The sequence below is a fragment of the Lipotes vexillifer genome, unplaced genomic scaffold (assembly GCF_000442215.2).
Source record: "Lipotes vexillifer unplaced genomic scaffold, Lipotes_vexillifer_v1.1 scaffold164, whole genome shotgun sequence".
Taxonomy (NCBI): domain Eukaryota; kingdom Metazoa; phylum Chordata; class Mammalia; order Artiodactyla; family Lipotidae; genus Lipotes; species Lipotes vexillifer.
In genome coordinates this window covers 4,962,134-4,977,690 of record NW_006789313.1, presented here as the reverse complement: position 1 = coordinate 4,977,690, position 15,557 = coordinate 4,962,134, and the positions used below count along the sequence as shown (strand labels likewise).

General features: G+C 42.5%; 3 protein-coding genes across 3 annotated transcripts; all 3 read right to left on the bottom strand.

Moving 5' to 3' along the window:
* Positions 1-3,906: 3,906 nt before the first annotated feature.
* LOC103089018 (epididymal secretory protein E3-beta) lies at positions 3,907-5,145 on the bottom strand. Its single transcript, XM_007462561.1, is given in 3 exon segments — positions 3,907-4,143; positions 4,145-4,366; positions 5,140-5,145. Coding segments are annotated over 3 exon segments (465 nt in total).
* Positions 5,146-10,565: 5,420 nt separating this feature from the next.
* RNASE4 (ribonuclease A family member 4) lies at positions 10,566-11,231 on the bottom strand. Its single transcript, XM_007462553.1, has one exon. It carries the CDS (start codon positions 11,214-11,216, stop codon positions 10,773-10,775), a length of 444 nt encoding a protein of 147 aa, XP_007462615.1. The 5' UTR covers positions 11,217-11,231; the 3' UTR covers positions 10,566-10,772.
* Positions 11,232-13,546: 2,315 nt separating this feature from the next.
* Positions 13,547-13,894, bottom strand: ANG (angiogenin). Its single transcript, XM_007462560.1, has one exon. The coding sequence runs from the start codon at positions 13,832-13,834 to the stop codon at positions 13,547-13,549; it is 288 nt and encodes a 95-aa protein (XP_007462622.1). The 5' UTR covers positions 13,835-13,894.
* Between the last annotated feature and the right edge of the window lie 1,663 nt (positions 13,895-15,557).

Sequence of the window (15,557 nt, the reverse complement as noted above, 5' to 3'; positions counted from 1 at the left end):
AAAGAGACTGCTTTAACAGAGAAGAGAAGAAAATTGGGAGGGCTATAGTAAACAAAGAGTGCATAGCTTTTCATTGGCTGAGTCCTTGCCAGGAAAGAAGACAACTTTTTTCTTCTTCCAGCTTGGCTCAGCTATGGTCACAGGGTGTGAGAGCTCCTCCTTCTGGTCTTCCAACTCTAGTTAATTAAGGTTTCTGTTTATTAATTTTTTTATAACGAATTGTGCTTAAATTCATTTTCCTCCTATACTGTTTTGAACCATCATCTTATAACCTTTTAATAAAAGCAATTTTTTAAAATTTTAATTTATTTATTTTTGGTTGCATTGGGTCTTCGTTGCTGCGTGCAGCAAGCGGGGGCTACTCTTTGTTGTGGTGCACGGGCTTCTCACTGCGGTGGCTTCTCCTGTTGCCGAGCACGGGCTCTAGGTGCGCGGGCTTCAGTAGTTGTGGCACGTGGGCTCAGTAGTTGTGGCTCGCGGGCTGTAGAGGGCAGGCTCAGTAGTTGTGGCATATGGGCTTAGTTGCTCCCCGGCATGTGGGATCTTCCCGGAGCAGGGCTTGAACCTGTGTCCCCTGAATTAGCAGGCAGATTCTTTAACCACTGCGCCACCAGGGAAGTCCCTAAAAGCAAATTTTAAAGAGTTTCTTAAAATGAGGTATTTGTGAAAACTTACTGTAGGGCAGCTGAAGAGACAACCCTAAAATATGACTCTAGGAGACCAGAATATGCCAGTACATTTTGAACCAGCATTTATCAAGTGAGAAAAACAATCAGTATTTCCCCACATGTCAAGTGATCGTTGATGAAGAACTATTACCCCAAAACTGAGTTTGTCTCTTGGTGGATGTCGAGCCAAAAGATACAACCAAGCCAAAGATAAGGAGAAGGAGGGATTTATTATTACTTGCAGCAGGTAAGGAGAACACTGGGAATCTTTCCCAAAGCAGTCTCCCTGGAACAGCAAAACTGGGGAAGTTTTAAGCTAAGCGTATATGCATATTCATGAAGGGGCTTGAGCAGAGGAGAATTCAGCACAGAACTGGGGAAAGGTTGACAGAGTCCAAGCTTTAGCTGACTGAAGTCAGGAACGTCAGCAGCATCATTCTGTCCTCCACCTGGGTGGGGGCCTTAGTTCCTACATGCAAAGACTTTATCAGATTGTAATGTCTGTCCCTTGAGGAGGAACTAAGATTCTGTTTTATTGCTGAACTATTGTTTCTTGACTGCTTTTCCTTTGTTCCTGCATTCCCTTACTTCCCTTAAGATCTTGTGGCCAGGCTTAGACCACAAAATGGCTTAGGCTAAAATGCCTTCACTTATGTCAAGAAAACCCTTCCTGGTTCTCTTTCTCCAGGGACCTCCTACCCTATCTGCTTACAGAACTGCTGTTAACACTAATCTCTTGTGAGTTTGGTTGGTATAGGTCATCATCTCCCAGGTATCTGCTCATTTCCAAGTACACTGAAAAAATGGCAAAGCTGAGGAGCTATGCTTGGAGGACGATGACCAATCTAGATTCGCTGGCTACTCGTTGAGGCCCGAGTTCCAGGAAGGTGTTGTTGGGGAGGAATTTTTTTCCTTTTTTCCCTTCTAGGATATTTGGCTCATCTCATAATTCAATGATATAAGACAAACTGACAGGAGAAAACAAACAAAAGTTTAATAACACGTGTAATACATGGCGGAGACCCAGGTAAACTGAGTAACTTGCCAAAATGGCTGGGGCCATCACCTTAAACATCACCTTCGGCTAAAGACAAAAGGAGATGTGGGGAGGGAAATCTATGGGAGATGACCAGGAAAACACAGGAAACAAGGATAATGTTGTTGCGGCACATGGGCCTCTCTTGTCGTGGAGCACAGGCTCCGGACGCGCAGGCCCAGCAACCATGGCTCATGGGCCCAGCTGCTTCGTGGCATGTGGGATCTTCCCGGAGCGGGGCACGAATCCGTGTCCGCTGAATCGGCAGGCGAACCCTCAACCACTGCACCACCAGGGAAGCCCAAGGATAATGTTGTTTTGCAGACTTATCATTGTCTTGTCCACCACTAAGAGTTGCTAGAGAATGAGTCCCGTCCCCCACCTCCCCACCACTTCCTGGTACAGCAGGAAGACACCCTTACAAATGGAGTTTTCTCTTTTACCTGTAAATGTCTCTTACAAAAGAGTGACTTCTATTTGGTTTTCAGAGCTCCTCTCATATCTGCTGATTCTTAAAAAATAACCAGGCTAAAATAATCCTTATACCAGAGACATATTTTAGGGTGGAAAATTCTGCTCCCTTATAGTGTGCAGCTTAATTTAAAGTGTCATCTAATTTAAAATGTTTATACCCTGGTCTTTTTTCTAATTGTTTCAAGGCTTGAGTCATTCAGTGATGCAGGAGGCTGAAGAACACAGGGTCCTTTAATGTTCAGTATCTCTCCTTCGCATACCTGCCCCAGGCAAAATTATACGAAGGGAACATTTCTCTTACTCTGTATCTCTATCTCTCATTTAGCAAACAGAATTTCTGTGGACCTTACTTACTTGTGTTTCAACATTTCCTTCTCCAATCTACTTCCTCTTTCCTCCAACAAAATGCAAGTCTTAAGCCCCACTCTTTTTTTTTTTTTTTAAATTTTTGGCTGCGTTGGGTCTTCGTTGCTGCGCACAGGCTTTCTCTAGTTGTGGCGGCAAGCGGAGGCTACCCTTCATTGTGGTGTGCGGGCTTCTCATTGCGGTGGCTTCTCTTGTTGCAGAGCACGGGCTCTAGGCGCTTGGGCTTCAGTAGTTGCAGCTCGCGGGCTCAGTAGTTGTGGCATGCAGGCCCTAGAGGGCACGGGCTTCAGTAGTTGTGGCTCATGGGCTTAGTGCCTCCGCAGCATGTGAGATCTTCCCGGACCAGGAATCGAACCCGTGTGTCCTGCATTGGCAGGCAGATTCTTAACCACTGTGCCCAGGGAAGTCCCTAAGCCCCACTCTTGAAGAGAGTTTAATTTTAAAGTCCTCTAGCCCTACCCTATATCTCTGCCAAGTGAAAACGGTTTTTATCAGATAAACTCATTTGTGCTCATATCTTCTACTTAATGTATTATTCATCAGGAAACATACATACTACCGTAACTCATCTAAAATGCAATAGCCCCCTTACAGACATTCTTAAAGAAATCCAGGGAGAGGAGACAATTGATGGACACTTGTCATGTTTGTTTTGTCAAAGTCAAAATTAAAATACCAAGTCAAAGGATAGAAAGGAAGAAAATCAGTGTTGACTGAGCACCTGCTATGTGTCAGGAACATGCTACATATTTTGTACCTATCAGCTCTGGCCACACCCATCAATCTGGGTGGGTATGGGAACTCAGCATATCCCCACAATCAATGCCTAGGTCACAACTTTTCCCCAGCTTAGCACATAAACAGTTATACTTTCATCATACACACAAGTCTATTACACATATTAGACACACACATATAATACACTTTAAACCTACATACAGCACAAGTCACATTCAAGCATAAGCTATATAACTCACAGTTATAAGACCCGTGCTAATCACACGACACATAAATAAATTTCACACATTGGAATGATAAAATTTATTTAGGGATGGGAAGATCATTCCACTTGCAAAGTTATAAGGAGAGTCAATATCAGGAAAATTCCTGGGTTAGTCAAAAAGAGATTCCATATGGGCTGAATCTTTTCAAAAATATAGAAGTAAGTCAGGTAAATAAGGACAGAATGTATTCCAGGCAGAGAGACAACATAGGCAAAGTTACGATAGTAAGAAACCACGTGAAACATAACTCTCAGTAGTTGGAAAACATTGGCAAATAAATGCAAGGGCTCTTGGTGCAGGGAGGGGCCACCACTTGGGAAGCACTGAACGCTAAAACCTGTGGGTGTGGGTCAACTTTCTAGTTGCTGATATCCTCTAACAACTGCATGTCCTCTATGCCATCAACAAACCCGTTCATGCCACAGTGGAATTCAATGTAGCTGTAGCTCTTGTAATCTGTGTAGTTGTTTTTGCTATTCTTCCGGTAGCACTTGAGTGTTTTGAAGGGATATGGGGCCCATATATATACATTTCTGTAGTGACCTCTCCAGTTCCTGATGCATATATGCTCAATTTTGTGCCATACGGTATAGACGGAAGATGTGATAGTTCTTGTCTTTTGAAACACCTCCTTCCCTCATCAGATCACTGCACTTGTACTTGCTGAATTCCCAGTTTGTGCTAGGGTGGTGCTGTTTCACGAATTCCCTCCAGGAAACGTTCTGGCTGTGTACAAGGAGCCCACATAGAGGGAACAGCAGGGCCAAGAGAGGGCCTAGGACCTTTAGAGAGGATGCCACCTCAGTCACCAGGGCCACCTGTGGGTGTACAGGGAAGAGAGAGGAAACACTGCTGAGCTCTACCTTAAAATTCCTTTCTCTGCCTACATAGGCCCTTCAACCAAATTTTATCATTTGGTTCCCAGGCTAGAAGGTGATAACTCTCATTAGATAATAAAGTTTATAAGAACTGAAAATATGTTACAGCCTGAGTGAGATAAGCACAAAGTTGTAAAAAACTGATGAAGTTCATTTTGAGAATTCCAAGTACCTCCTGTCTGCCATCTCTTCCACCTGAACTGAGGAACGAATCACCCTCTAGCCAGCGATTTTGCAGTCCAGATCGATTCTTTTTTTTTTTTAATATTTATTTATTTATTTAGGCTGTGCCGGGTCTTAGTTGCTGCATGTGGGATCTTTTAGTTGCAGCATGCGGACTTCTTAGTTGCAGCATGCATGTGGGATATAGTTCCCCGACCAGGAATCAAACCCAAGCCCCCTGCATTGGGAGCTCGGAGTCCAACCCACTGGACCACAAGGGAGTCCCCAGATCAATTCTCAAAAGAGCATGTGTCCTAAAGAAAATGGTATTTTAAGCTCTATGTCTGTGAGGTGGAAAGTGTTGTTGCCTTTTAAGGGGATACAGAAGATGAATAGAGACTTGGGAGATATTTTTGAAGCAGGAAGGCTTTGGTTCCTTGAAATCTGAGGCTGCAACTATGCTGACTCTGCAAGATGGTGCTTACCAGATCTTGACTTCTTTAAAACACTTCCCCAAAGCCTGTGTGAAACATGCTATCACTTGTGACTACCCACATCCCTTCTCAGAGGCCGTTTCCCTAATTATCATCATTATAAACGATCTTGATTTATTGTTAAGAAGGTCATCATAAAGGAACTCCAGTTTTGAAATATTGTTCTAATCAATCAGGTATCAAAATTGAAACTGCCCTCACAACAGCTACTCTGGTCAAAATTAGAGCAGAGAGTTGCTTGAAAAAGTCTTCCCTTTAAACTAGCTCTCTGTCGTCATTTACCATGAGGAGTATACCCGGCCCTGTAGAAATTCTAACCTGATTCTCAACTCTCTGAGTGTGATGTCCTCAGATGGGCTTAATAATAACTCCCTCACAAACCTGTAAGAGGCTAATGAGATACGTGTACTGAGAGCATATCTGAGAATGTCAAGTACTCCATCAAACAGAGCGCAAGGGGTAGGCACGTTCTCATTTGTGGCATCCTACCCCTGGCTCAAAAGGCCTAAATAGGATGAAGAGAAGACCCAGATTCAAGCTGCTTCAATGTACAGTTGGCCCTCTGTACCTATTTGTTCTGCACCCAGGAATTCAACCAACCACACCATGGATTAAAAATAGTCCCCCCCCCAAAAAAAAATCCAGAAAGTTCTAAAAAGTAAACTTGAATTTGTTGTGTGCTGGCAAATATTTACATAGCATTTACATTGTATTTACAGCTATTTACATAAAATTTACATTGTATTAGGTATTATAAGTAATGTAGAGATGATTAAAGCATATAGGAGCATGCGTGTATGTTAGATGCAAATACTACGTAGGCCATTTTATATAAGGGACTTGAGCAAGCTTGAATTTTGGTATCCTGGGCATGGGGGGGTCCTGGACCAATGCCCCCCATGGATACCAAGGGACAATGGTATTATGCTCAGGAAGATTGGAGAGGAAGTGGGAAGGGGTGGAAGAGTGGAGAGAGGCTCCAAGAACTGTATCAGTGAGATTAACGCTGAGTTGAATCCAGCTCTTTGGTTCTTACAAGTTGGGTCACTGTCTCTTCTTCTTTTTTTTTTTTTTTTGGTACACAGGCCTCTCACTGATGCAGCCTCTCCCGTTGCGGAGCATAGGCTCCGGACGCGCAGGCTCAGTGGCCATGGCTCATGGGCCTAGCCGCTCCGTGGCATGTGGGATCTTCCCAGACCAGGGCACGAACCCGTGTCCACTGCATCGGCAGGCGGACTCTCAACCACTGCACCACCAGGGAAGCCCGGATCACAGTCTATTCTTAATTCCACAATCTAGAAGTCCAATCAAGCCCCTTCCAGTGTTCCTGGGCCTTTCCCTCTAAGCATCCTCAGCACCAACCCTTCTAAACGTAAGTCACCCTATTTAGATCCAACCCTCCTGTCAGTGGTTGTAGTAGGGATCAGTTTATGGATCTGAAGAGCAGAGAGTCTGTGTCTTTCCCCTTTTCTTAGAGCCAAGAAGTCTGCAGCAGTGAAGGAAGGAAGGAATAGCAGTGGGAGGTACAGTGTTCCAACTGATTGGCAGTGGGGTGGGGGTGAGGGACAGCCTCACTAAGAGAACCATCTAGAACCATAGCTTCTCATCTAGAATACTTGGGTTCACTGTGAGAATAGCCTGGAGCAAAGGTGTCAAACACCAAAGACTGACTTGTGGGCATAAAGGAATTGCAAGGCCTTGGGTAACACCAGAGAGGGGTTATCTAGAGTTATCAGGAGACAGCCAGAGATCTGGCTCCTAAACTCATTTCCCAACAAACTTCTAGGGGAAATTCCCTGGATGGCTATGGGAACTTCAGCGAGGAAAACCACATCTGGAGTTGTAAACTGTGGGACTTCCATTGAGAGGTGAAAAGTATCTAGTCAAAGGCACAGTTTGCAGATAAAGTGAGATCCTTGAATGTGTTTCCTATTAACATATTTCTTCAAGGGCTGTTCCTAGCTAAGCCTCCTTGGTTGAATTTCTCACTGGGCCACCTTGTTACCAGAATGCCATAAAGGGTAGCAGAATATGCCACCCCAAAATATGCCTCTGAGGGGAGCAACATTTGCCTCCCCAAAATGTGTCACTTTGGCATGTGGATTATTTTGAGCTGAAAACAATCATGGCATACAAGACTCAGAAAGAACCATTGACCTCCCCTCTAACTACCTAAAAGAATTATGAACAAAGAATATCACCTGCCATTTCAGTAAACAAAGGATATTGAAGCCATCAAGCCAGCAACCACTGCAGCCACCCACAACGGTGCCCCCTGAGGGGAACTCAGGATGGAGATAAACAGGATACTAGCCCTAGATAGTCAAGGTGCATCTCAAAGGAAAGATTTCAATGAGCCCAGACTCTTGCATCTTCTTATACACAGAAAAGTGCTAAATTCATTAAACTTAAGATGCCTTGTTTTTCTTTAATTAACAGTAATCTTTTGATGTTCCAACTACCTGTTGGGTTTTTTTTTGAAAAACTCCTATATATCCTGGCTCCTTCCTAACCTCTTCAAAACAGCCCCTCAAAGCTATCTGAGAGGCTGTCTCCCAAGCTTAGGTCCTCAGTAAGTCCACCAAATAAAACATAATTCTCACCTTTTAGGTTGTGCATTTTTTTCAGTCGACAGAATGTAGGTAGGGGACTTGTTCCAGGAAGATAGTTACACCATGGATAATTATAGTATAATATGAACTAGGTGTGTAGACAGGGAGGAGCCTAAAATTTCTCTCTGTCCCACTGTCTCTGCAAGGCTCAACAAATATTTGTTTACCACCATTTGCTCCTTTCAACTTTGGTGAATTGCCTTCCTTCCCGTAATACTATCCCCAACATCCTCTTTTGTCTTTAGCTGAAAATGGTATTTGAGATATCAGCTTGGGCCACTGGGGGGAGTTTTAGTCAGCTTTCTTGGGTATCTCCCAAGCATACAGGAAATATACATTTTGTTAAGCTTCTGTTTGTTTTTTGTAAAAAATAATAATAATAATAATAAATAGAAATCTCCATTAAATAGAGTCAGGAGACCAGAAGGGGGAACTCTCATGCTCTATGAGGATAGCAGAGCCAACAGGAAGAAGAAAGATTTCCTCTTCTTTCCTGGCTCAGACATTAAGAGACTGTCACAACTCAGCCAACAAAAAGCCATGCTCTGTTTACTATAGCCCTCCCAACTTCCTTTTCCCCTCTATAAAATTCTCCTCTCCATTTTTTTCTGGAGACTTGCATGTGGCTCACCATGGTTGTAGACCTCAAATTGCAATTCTTTGCTGATCCCAAATAAACCTATTTTCTGCTGGAGAAATAACTGGCAGTCTGTTTGTTTTAGGTCAACATTTTCTCTTGTTGATCTATCTCTTATTACAGGGGGATCTCAGCCAGGTCTCAGAATCTAGAAGGATAGAGGGAAAATTCTTTTTCCTGTCCTATAGTCAGAATGTTTAGTTTATATCCAGAACTTGTCTTCAAAGCATGTTAGTAGCAATGCCATCCTGTTTCTTCTCTTTGAATGGGAAATATGTCATCAGGATTAGATGCGGACGTGTTGGTATTTACAGAAACTCTGGTTCACTTTAAACCCTAGCTCATGTCAAGTATTCCTTGAATAACGGGGAATCATGTGCTGATAGTCTAGACGGGGATTGTCTCAGAGGACGCTGTAAATCCAACTACTCTAGTTCTTTGGGTGAAGAGGGGGGGTAAAAAGGCAGGAATTCTGGGCACCTGTGTATGGAGAATTTGAGAGGTGACTCTGAGAAAAGATAAGATGGTCATCATGTGCCCTTACATCTCGAGCCCTTCCCAGCAACTTAGTGTTATCTACTGAAGACCTAAATCAAGTAGCAACTCAAGGAATGTAGAGGCAGGAGGGAGACACTCCTAGGGCTCATGTGTGAAGTGGCAAGCTAAGAAAGAGATCCATTTTATGTCTGCTAATAACTCTTTTTCTGGGAAAAATCCCCAGTTTAAATTCTTCTAGGAACTTAAGTGAGGGGCAGTAGTTTCTCTTGAGTTAACAGGGTCTCCATTGCCATTAGCTCAAAATAATCCACATGCCAAAGTAGCACATCTTGGGGAGGCCTCTTCTGAACCCCTAAGTTTTTTAACAGGTGGCAATACAGTACTGTATACTTAAAATGTGCTAACAGGGTAAATCCTATGGATTCTCATCATACACACACACGTAAGGGTAACCATGTGAAATGATAGATATGTTTGTTAGCTTGACTATAGTGATTATCTCAAAATGCATATGTATACCAAATTAAGTTGTATATCTTAAATATAAATGATATATGTCTGCTATAATTCAAATGCTTTCAGCTCAGTCCTTTCTCACACACACATGCACGCGCACACACACACACACACACACACACACTTTCCTTCTTTAGCAGTTAATGTCTTTATACATCTCTGTCCCCCAATTTGCTCCTAAATATTTAAAGGGAGAAGGAAGGGGTATGAGAATTGTCTTGAGAGGAATCATTCTCTCTGGAGCAAATGAGACAAAGTTTTTTGTGTCATTGTCATTGATCTGATGAGCTTTAGTCTTGAGCCAGAGTTTATGAGGATATTAAATTGTGTGCATGTTTATAAACTAGAGAAGAATTAAAAGAGGATAAGAGGGGGAAAAAAATCTCACACATAAGACCATAGTCTTCTCAAATACTTGGAATTGAAGGTATCTTATTTCCTTTATTATAAGGAAGACTTGAAAAATCTTTCAGTCAGGAAGAGTCTTAATGATCTAGTACATTTTAATACTCTGACTTACTAGGGCGACTCAAAAGTTTGGGAAGAGGAAAAGAAAATCCCTTGTATAATTTCTTGATCTTATTAGATCCAAACACAGTAAGGTTGCCACAGTATACAGATAGAGCTCTCATGTTGCCAGTGTCTATTTCCAAATTTTTAATGCTTCCCCCAACAGCTGACATTTGGGAATAACAGAAACCAGATATTTTCAAAACATTCCTTGTGATGAAGTGGAAAAAGCCCTGGATTAGTAACCGTGTAAACTAGACTTTTTTTTTTTTTTTTTTTTTTTGCGATATGTGGGCCTCTCACTGTCGTGGCCTCTCCCTGTTGCCGGACGCGCAAGCTCAGCGGCCATGGCTCACGGGCCCAGCCGCTCCGCGGCATGTGGGATCCTCCTGGACCGGGACAAGAACCCGTGTCCCCTGCATCGGCAGGCGAACTCCCAACCACTGCGCCACCAGGGAGGCCCTAAACTAGACTTTTGTCTCAGCTTTTCTACTAACCTTTTGGTCTTAGCAAATCTCTTAACTTTGGGCTTTTGTATATTGCAACACTAGCGGGAGCATCCCAAGGGTGCTATGGTATTAGAATGAGATAACTTAGATGAAAGCACCTTGAAATTCTTGAAGTGCTAAGTAATGACTAAATTCCAGAGGATGAGATGAGAGAGAGCAAAGCTGACCAACATTACAGAAGGAAGCTTATTACAGAAAAGCTCAGATTCATTATAAGTTTATGTCTCATCTTTCTCTTTCATGCAATGTATTTAACAGAATTGGTTATATAATGAACAAAAAAAAAATAAAAAGGAAAGAAAGAAGCAGTGGAGACGGAGCCTGGGACAGCTCAAATGCATTACTCATTTTTATTTAAGGAGTAAATTAAAGGCCAGCAGCTGGGCCATAACCCCTGCTGGGTGGCATCTATTTATCAAAGTGCACAGGCACCGCTGGGTTACCATCACAGGCAATGACAACACGTCTGGTGCTGGCATTGGCCCGGTATCTGCAGTTGGGAGCCCTGGAACTTTCTGTCTTTTTGCAATCTGTGACCTTCATTACACCCTGATGGCAGTTCATCTGGCCATTCTTGCACCGAATATTGGCGGTACTGCAGATACTATGATTGCTCTGAAGGTCTTCATGAATGAAAGTGTTGAAGGGCTTGCACTGAGGTGAAGTCATATTCCGCCTTTGCATCATCAAGTTGCAGTAGCTCTCATTGCCTCCTGTCACATTAGGGTCCACATGTTGCTGCAGGAATCGTTGGTACATGCCATCCTGGCCATAGGAGGGCTGTACCAGCCCCAGCCCCAGCAGGATCAGCAGCAAGAGCAGAAGTAATGCACGGGTCCTCTGGAGAGCCATCACTATATTGGAGATGCCTAGAGAGAAACCAAGGGGCAGGCAAAATCATCCCTGATTCAACAGGAAGCGAGCAGCCCAAAGCAGCAAGGACAATTTTTGGAGCGTCAGGTCCATTTTCTACACATGCAGTCCAAGGGTTAGCCCCAGCTGAACTCCTAGTTTGATATATATGGTTACTACTGTCCTTTGTTTCAAAGAGGCTGCTTCATAATGGTGGATCACCCCGTGTGAGTGATTAAACGGCTGATGAGGGACCTGCACTTTATTCCACCTACAGCCTATCCTTAACGATTATGATTAGGATCAAACATAACTATCATTCTTTTAAATGCCAGCTTCTAAGTTCACAACCACCTTTTGCCTGTGCACAGAAAGATACGAAGCTCTATGTCATATTCCTGTGTCTGATGCCGCAGATATGCGATATGGAGTTGGGAAGTGAGGGAAGTGAAGGAGTTGTGGGAAGCAGGATGGCAGGAAGAAATGATGTTCGATTTACCCCTCAACCCCAGGACCACTGGATACAACTTCTGAAGATACACTTGGCACTTGGGTAAGAGCTTCATCACAACAATGTACTTTGGGTTGCTTTTCCCAAATCCAATTTTGCGCAGTTCTGTCTACTTTCTCTCATCCTGCTTCTTTGTGACCAACAACATGGTTTAGTAAGATGACTAGCTACAGAGTAGATTAAACTATTCATACAAGAGCAAACCCATGACCTCAGCCACAGTAACCAACTGATTTAACAAGACATGGAAAAACATTATGAACAGAAGTCCAATGTAGACATCAATGGGTGCATCTCAAGGTTCTACCTACAACAGAAAATGAAATGATCCCTAAATCCTCCCAACACATACTTTTGTTTAGCGCTTGCCCCAAAGGCTTTCTCCACCACACACCAAATCTCAGTAAGAACTTCTTTTGATACTGTGATCCCAAAGACCTAGTTCTGCCACACTAACTGTGTGACCTTGGGGAAATTACTTAACCTCTCTCAGTATATTTCCTCACAAGTAGAATAAGTATAATAATAATACCTACTTCTTAGGAATGTTGTGAAGAATAAATGATAAAATCAATGTAAAGTGCTTATCACAATGCCTAGCCTATGGTTAAGTGTTCAGTAAATGTCAGCAATGGCCATTTTTACAATTTCCATTTTTCTTGGTCTCCTTTGTTCCCTCAATCTGATATAATAACAACTAAACTGAATTGCACTTATTATTGACACCCTCCCTCTTATTTTGTAGAGAATCTGTATTCGGAACCAGGGCTTTCGGTCCATTTCAGGGCATGTAGGCAGCAGGGGAGGCCAGCATGGGGAATACTGTGACCACTGTAGTCATTCATAAGATGGCAAAACTAGTAATGCACAACTAATTTATTAACTACTTTCTAAATAAAATATCCAGGCATCTGTTGATGAGATTAGGTAACAGGAAGTTAACCACTGAACCCGTGGATTAATTAGCATATTTTACAGAGACTGTTAACCTAAGTTTGTATTTACTTGAAAACATATCAAGTTGAGGAAGAAAAAAGGATAAGCTTGGAATCTTTCTATGGCCTCCCCAAGACCTCAGAGTTGCCAGACGTCAGTTGATAAAGTAAAAGATTAAAGAGAAAATAATTATAGTAATCAATTTTTTGATCTTTATATAAAATAACCATAAGAATATCCTGGCAGTGTTCCATTCAAAGCAATATCAAATTACTTCCTGCTTAAGGTAAGAGTGGCTACCCTAAATGGATTTTGGTATTCATGCAGGATTACAAATGTATATGTGTGTGTGTGTGTGTGTGCGCGCGCGTGTGTGTGAAAGAGACAGAGAGTGTAATTAATCTGTTGGTATTTAGTCCTAAACTCTTCTTCCTAAGGCTTAACATTTGTAAAAGTAATACTGGCTTATTAAAGGTGACAGCAAAACAATTTGCTTCTCCTAAAAATTCTGCTTAGTGGCCTTGAGCCCTGGAATTTTCCCAGCAATCTCTGTAAGATGAATTTAACATCCTTACCTTCATGGAAAGGTAAAGTCCACCTCCTTAATGCCTGATAAGGAACTAACTGATAAGGAAAAAGGCATTTCTATCCCATCCAACCCTCTCAGGGGACAGCTGAATAGAGAAAATGGGGAAAGATCAATAGACCAAGAATCAGTGAGAAGACTATGATTTTTCCTGATTTCAGAGACGTTTTTATTTATTAAGCATATTATAAAACAGAAAACAAAAGATCAGCAGCTCATTTTCTGGATTCCTAGCAATGAATGTTGCTACAGTATGAGGGGGAAATGCAAAGAAAGAAGAGCAGAGCCAGCTCTAGGCTACTGCCTTGGAGGGATAAAGGACTCATCAAAGTGGGTGGGCCAGCCATTTTCACAGCCAATAACAATGACTCTGTACCCTCTTGTGGCTCTGTACTTGCATGGAGGCCTTGGGGACCGTCCTTTATGCTTGCAAGTGGTGACCTGGAAGGGAGACTTGCTTATTCTGAGATTGCGGCTGTAAGGTTTTCCATTCTTATCTTCACAGATGGCCTTGATGTCATTCTTGCTGCCATGAATAAAGGTGTTGATGTCTTTGCAGGTTTTGATCAGGTTTCGGCTCTTCATTATGCTTTCACAGTATCTGTCATCCTGGCCCTTTGGTTTGGGATCATAGTGCTGGGACAGGAAGTGTTTTTCCCTCTGTACACCTAAGCATATCTTTTTCTTTTCCTTTCCTCATTAGTCTCATAGGTCTTGTCAATCAATTCCTTTGGAAAGTCTATTTAAAAGTTTCCTGGACACACCTTCCAGCCCCAACCTCTCTTTCCTATCCCTGAAAATTTACGTTTCTACCAGTTGTAGCATTACAAAATCCATTCACACTCTTTAATTCATATTAACTAATTTAATAACAAACACTACATAAGCCCCTGCTGGGTACCAGTCACCGTGCTAGGTCCTGGAACACAAAGACCATTAAGACACACCAAGTCTTGGACTCCCCAGGTGGCACAGTGGTTAAGAATCCACCTGCCAACACAGGGAACATGGGTTAGATCCCACATGCCACGGAGCAACTAAGCCTGTGCGCCACAACTACTGAGCCCACGTGCCACAACTACTGAAGCCCGCGCTCCACAACAAGAGAAGCCACCGCCATGAGAAGCCTGTGTACCACAACGAAGAGTAGCCTCCACTCGCCTCAACTAGAGAAAAGCCTGTGCGCAGCAACAAAGACCCAACGCAGCCAAAAATAAATAAATTTATTTATTTATTTATTTATTTATTTATTTATTTATTTAAAAAATAACAAATGGTATAGTGTCATGGATATTAAATTAATTATTAATTTTTATATTGTGCTTTTCTTGTGTGTAAGTCAATAAACATATTTTCGTATTAAATATTTTTGTAGCCCTTAAAGAGGCCACAGGTTGTAGCACTGAAACTGTAGTGATGCTAACCAGCCCTGGGAGTACAACTGTGGCTCTAGAAAGACAAGAGGATTCGGGGTTCCACTGGTTACATGTGAAGGCATGTGACAGGGTGAGCGAAATGACCTCTCTTCCTTCCTTTTTTTTTTTTTTTTTTTAGTGAAGCAAGTAAAGTGTTTATTAGGAGGAAAAAGAGTACAGTACACGTGGATAGACACACAGAAGGGCTCAGAGAGAGAGATAGTCATGCCCTCGTGGTAGTTTGAATCACTTTTATGGGGCATTTCACTACCTTGTCTGTTTTATCATAACTGTAGACAAATTTGGTATACTGCCAAAGAATTACCAAATTATACACTAAGAAATTACCAAATTATACACTAAATCATTCCTCAATTCTGAAATAAAGAGTCACTGAAAAGGTTTCCATTAAGCACATAAGAGTATGATCTGTAATAGCAGCAGTAAAAGTGTTCTTGGGAGGTTAGCAAGAAAGTGGTACATGATTGGAAGAGTCACACCTAAAAGAATAACAAGTAGTCCTACATGGCCGCTGCTCCATCACAGCTGCTGGGCTGCCATGCTCCCCATGTACCAAGCTCTTTACATTTCCATTGTGCTTTTCAGTCTCCTGGGTGTGTTTTCTCTTTCTAGTTTTTTGGAAGACAAAATTTTCTTGAATTGTAATCAGTTAAGTCTCTTGCTCTGCTATGGGCAAATATTGCCTTCTAATGTCACAGGCAATTGTAGAATGGCAGGCTGTCAAGGTTGGAAGGGTCCTTAAAAGTCACACGGGGAACAGAGGCCAGAATCCCAGAGTCCAAAAATCGGGAAGTAGAACCTGAGCTGGTAGTACCCAAAAGAGTCATTAGGTGGCAGTGGTGGATAGGAATGCTGTCTCCCACGCTGTAGGG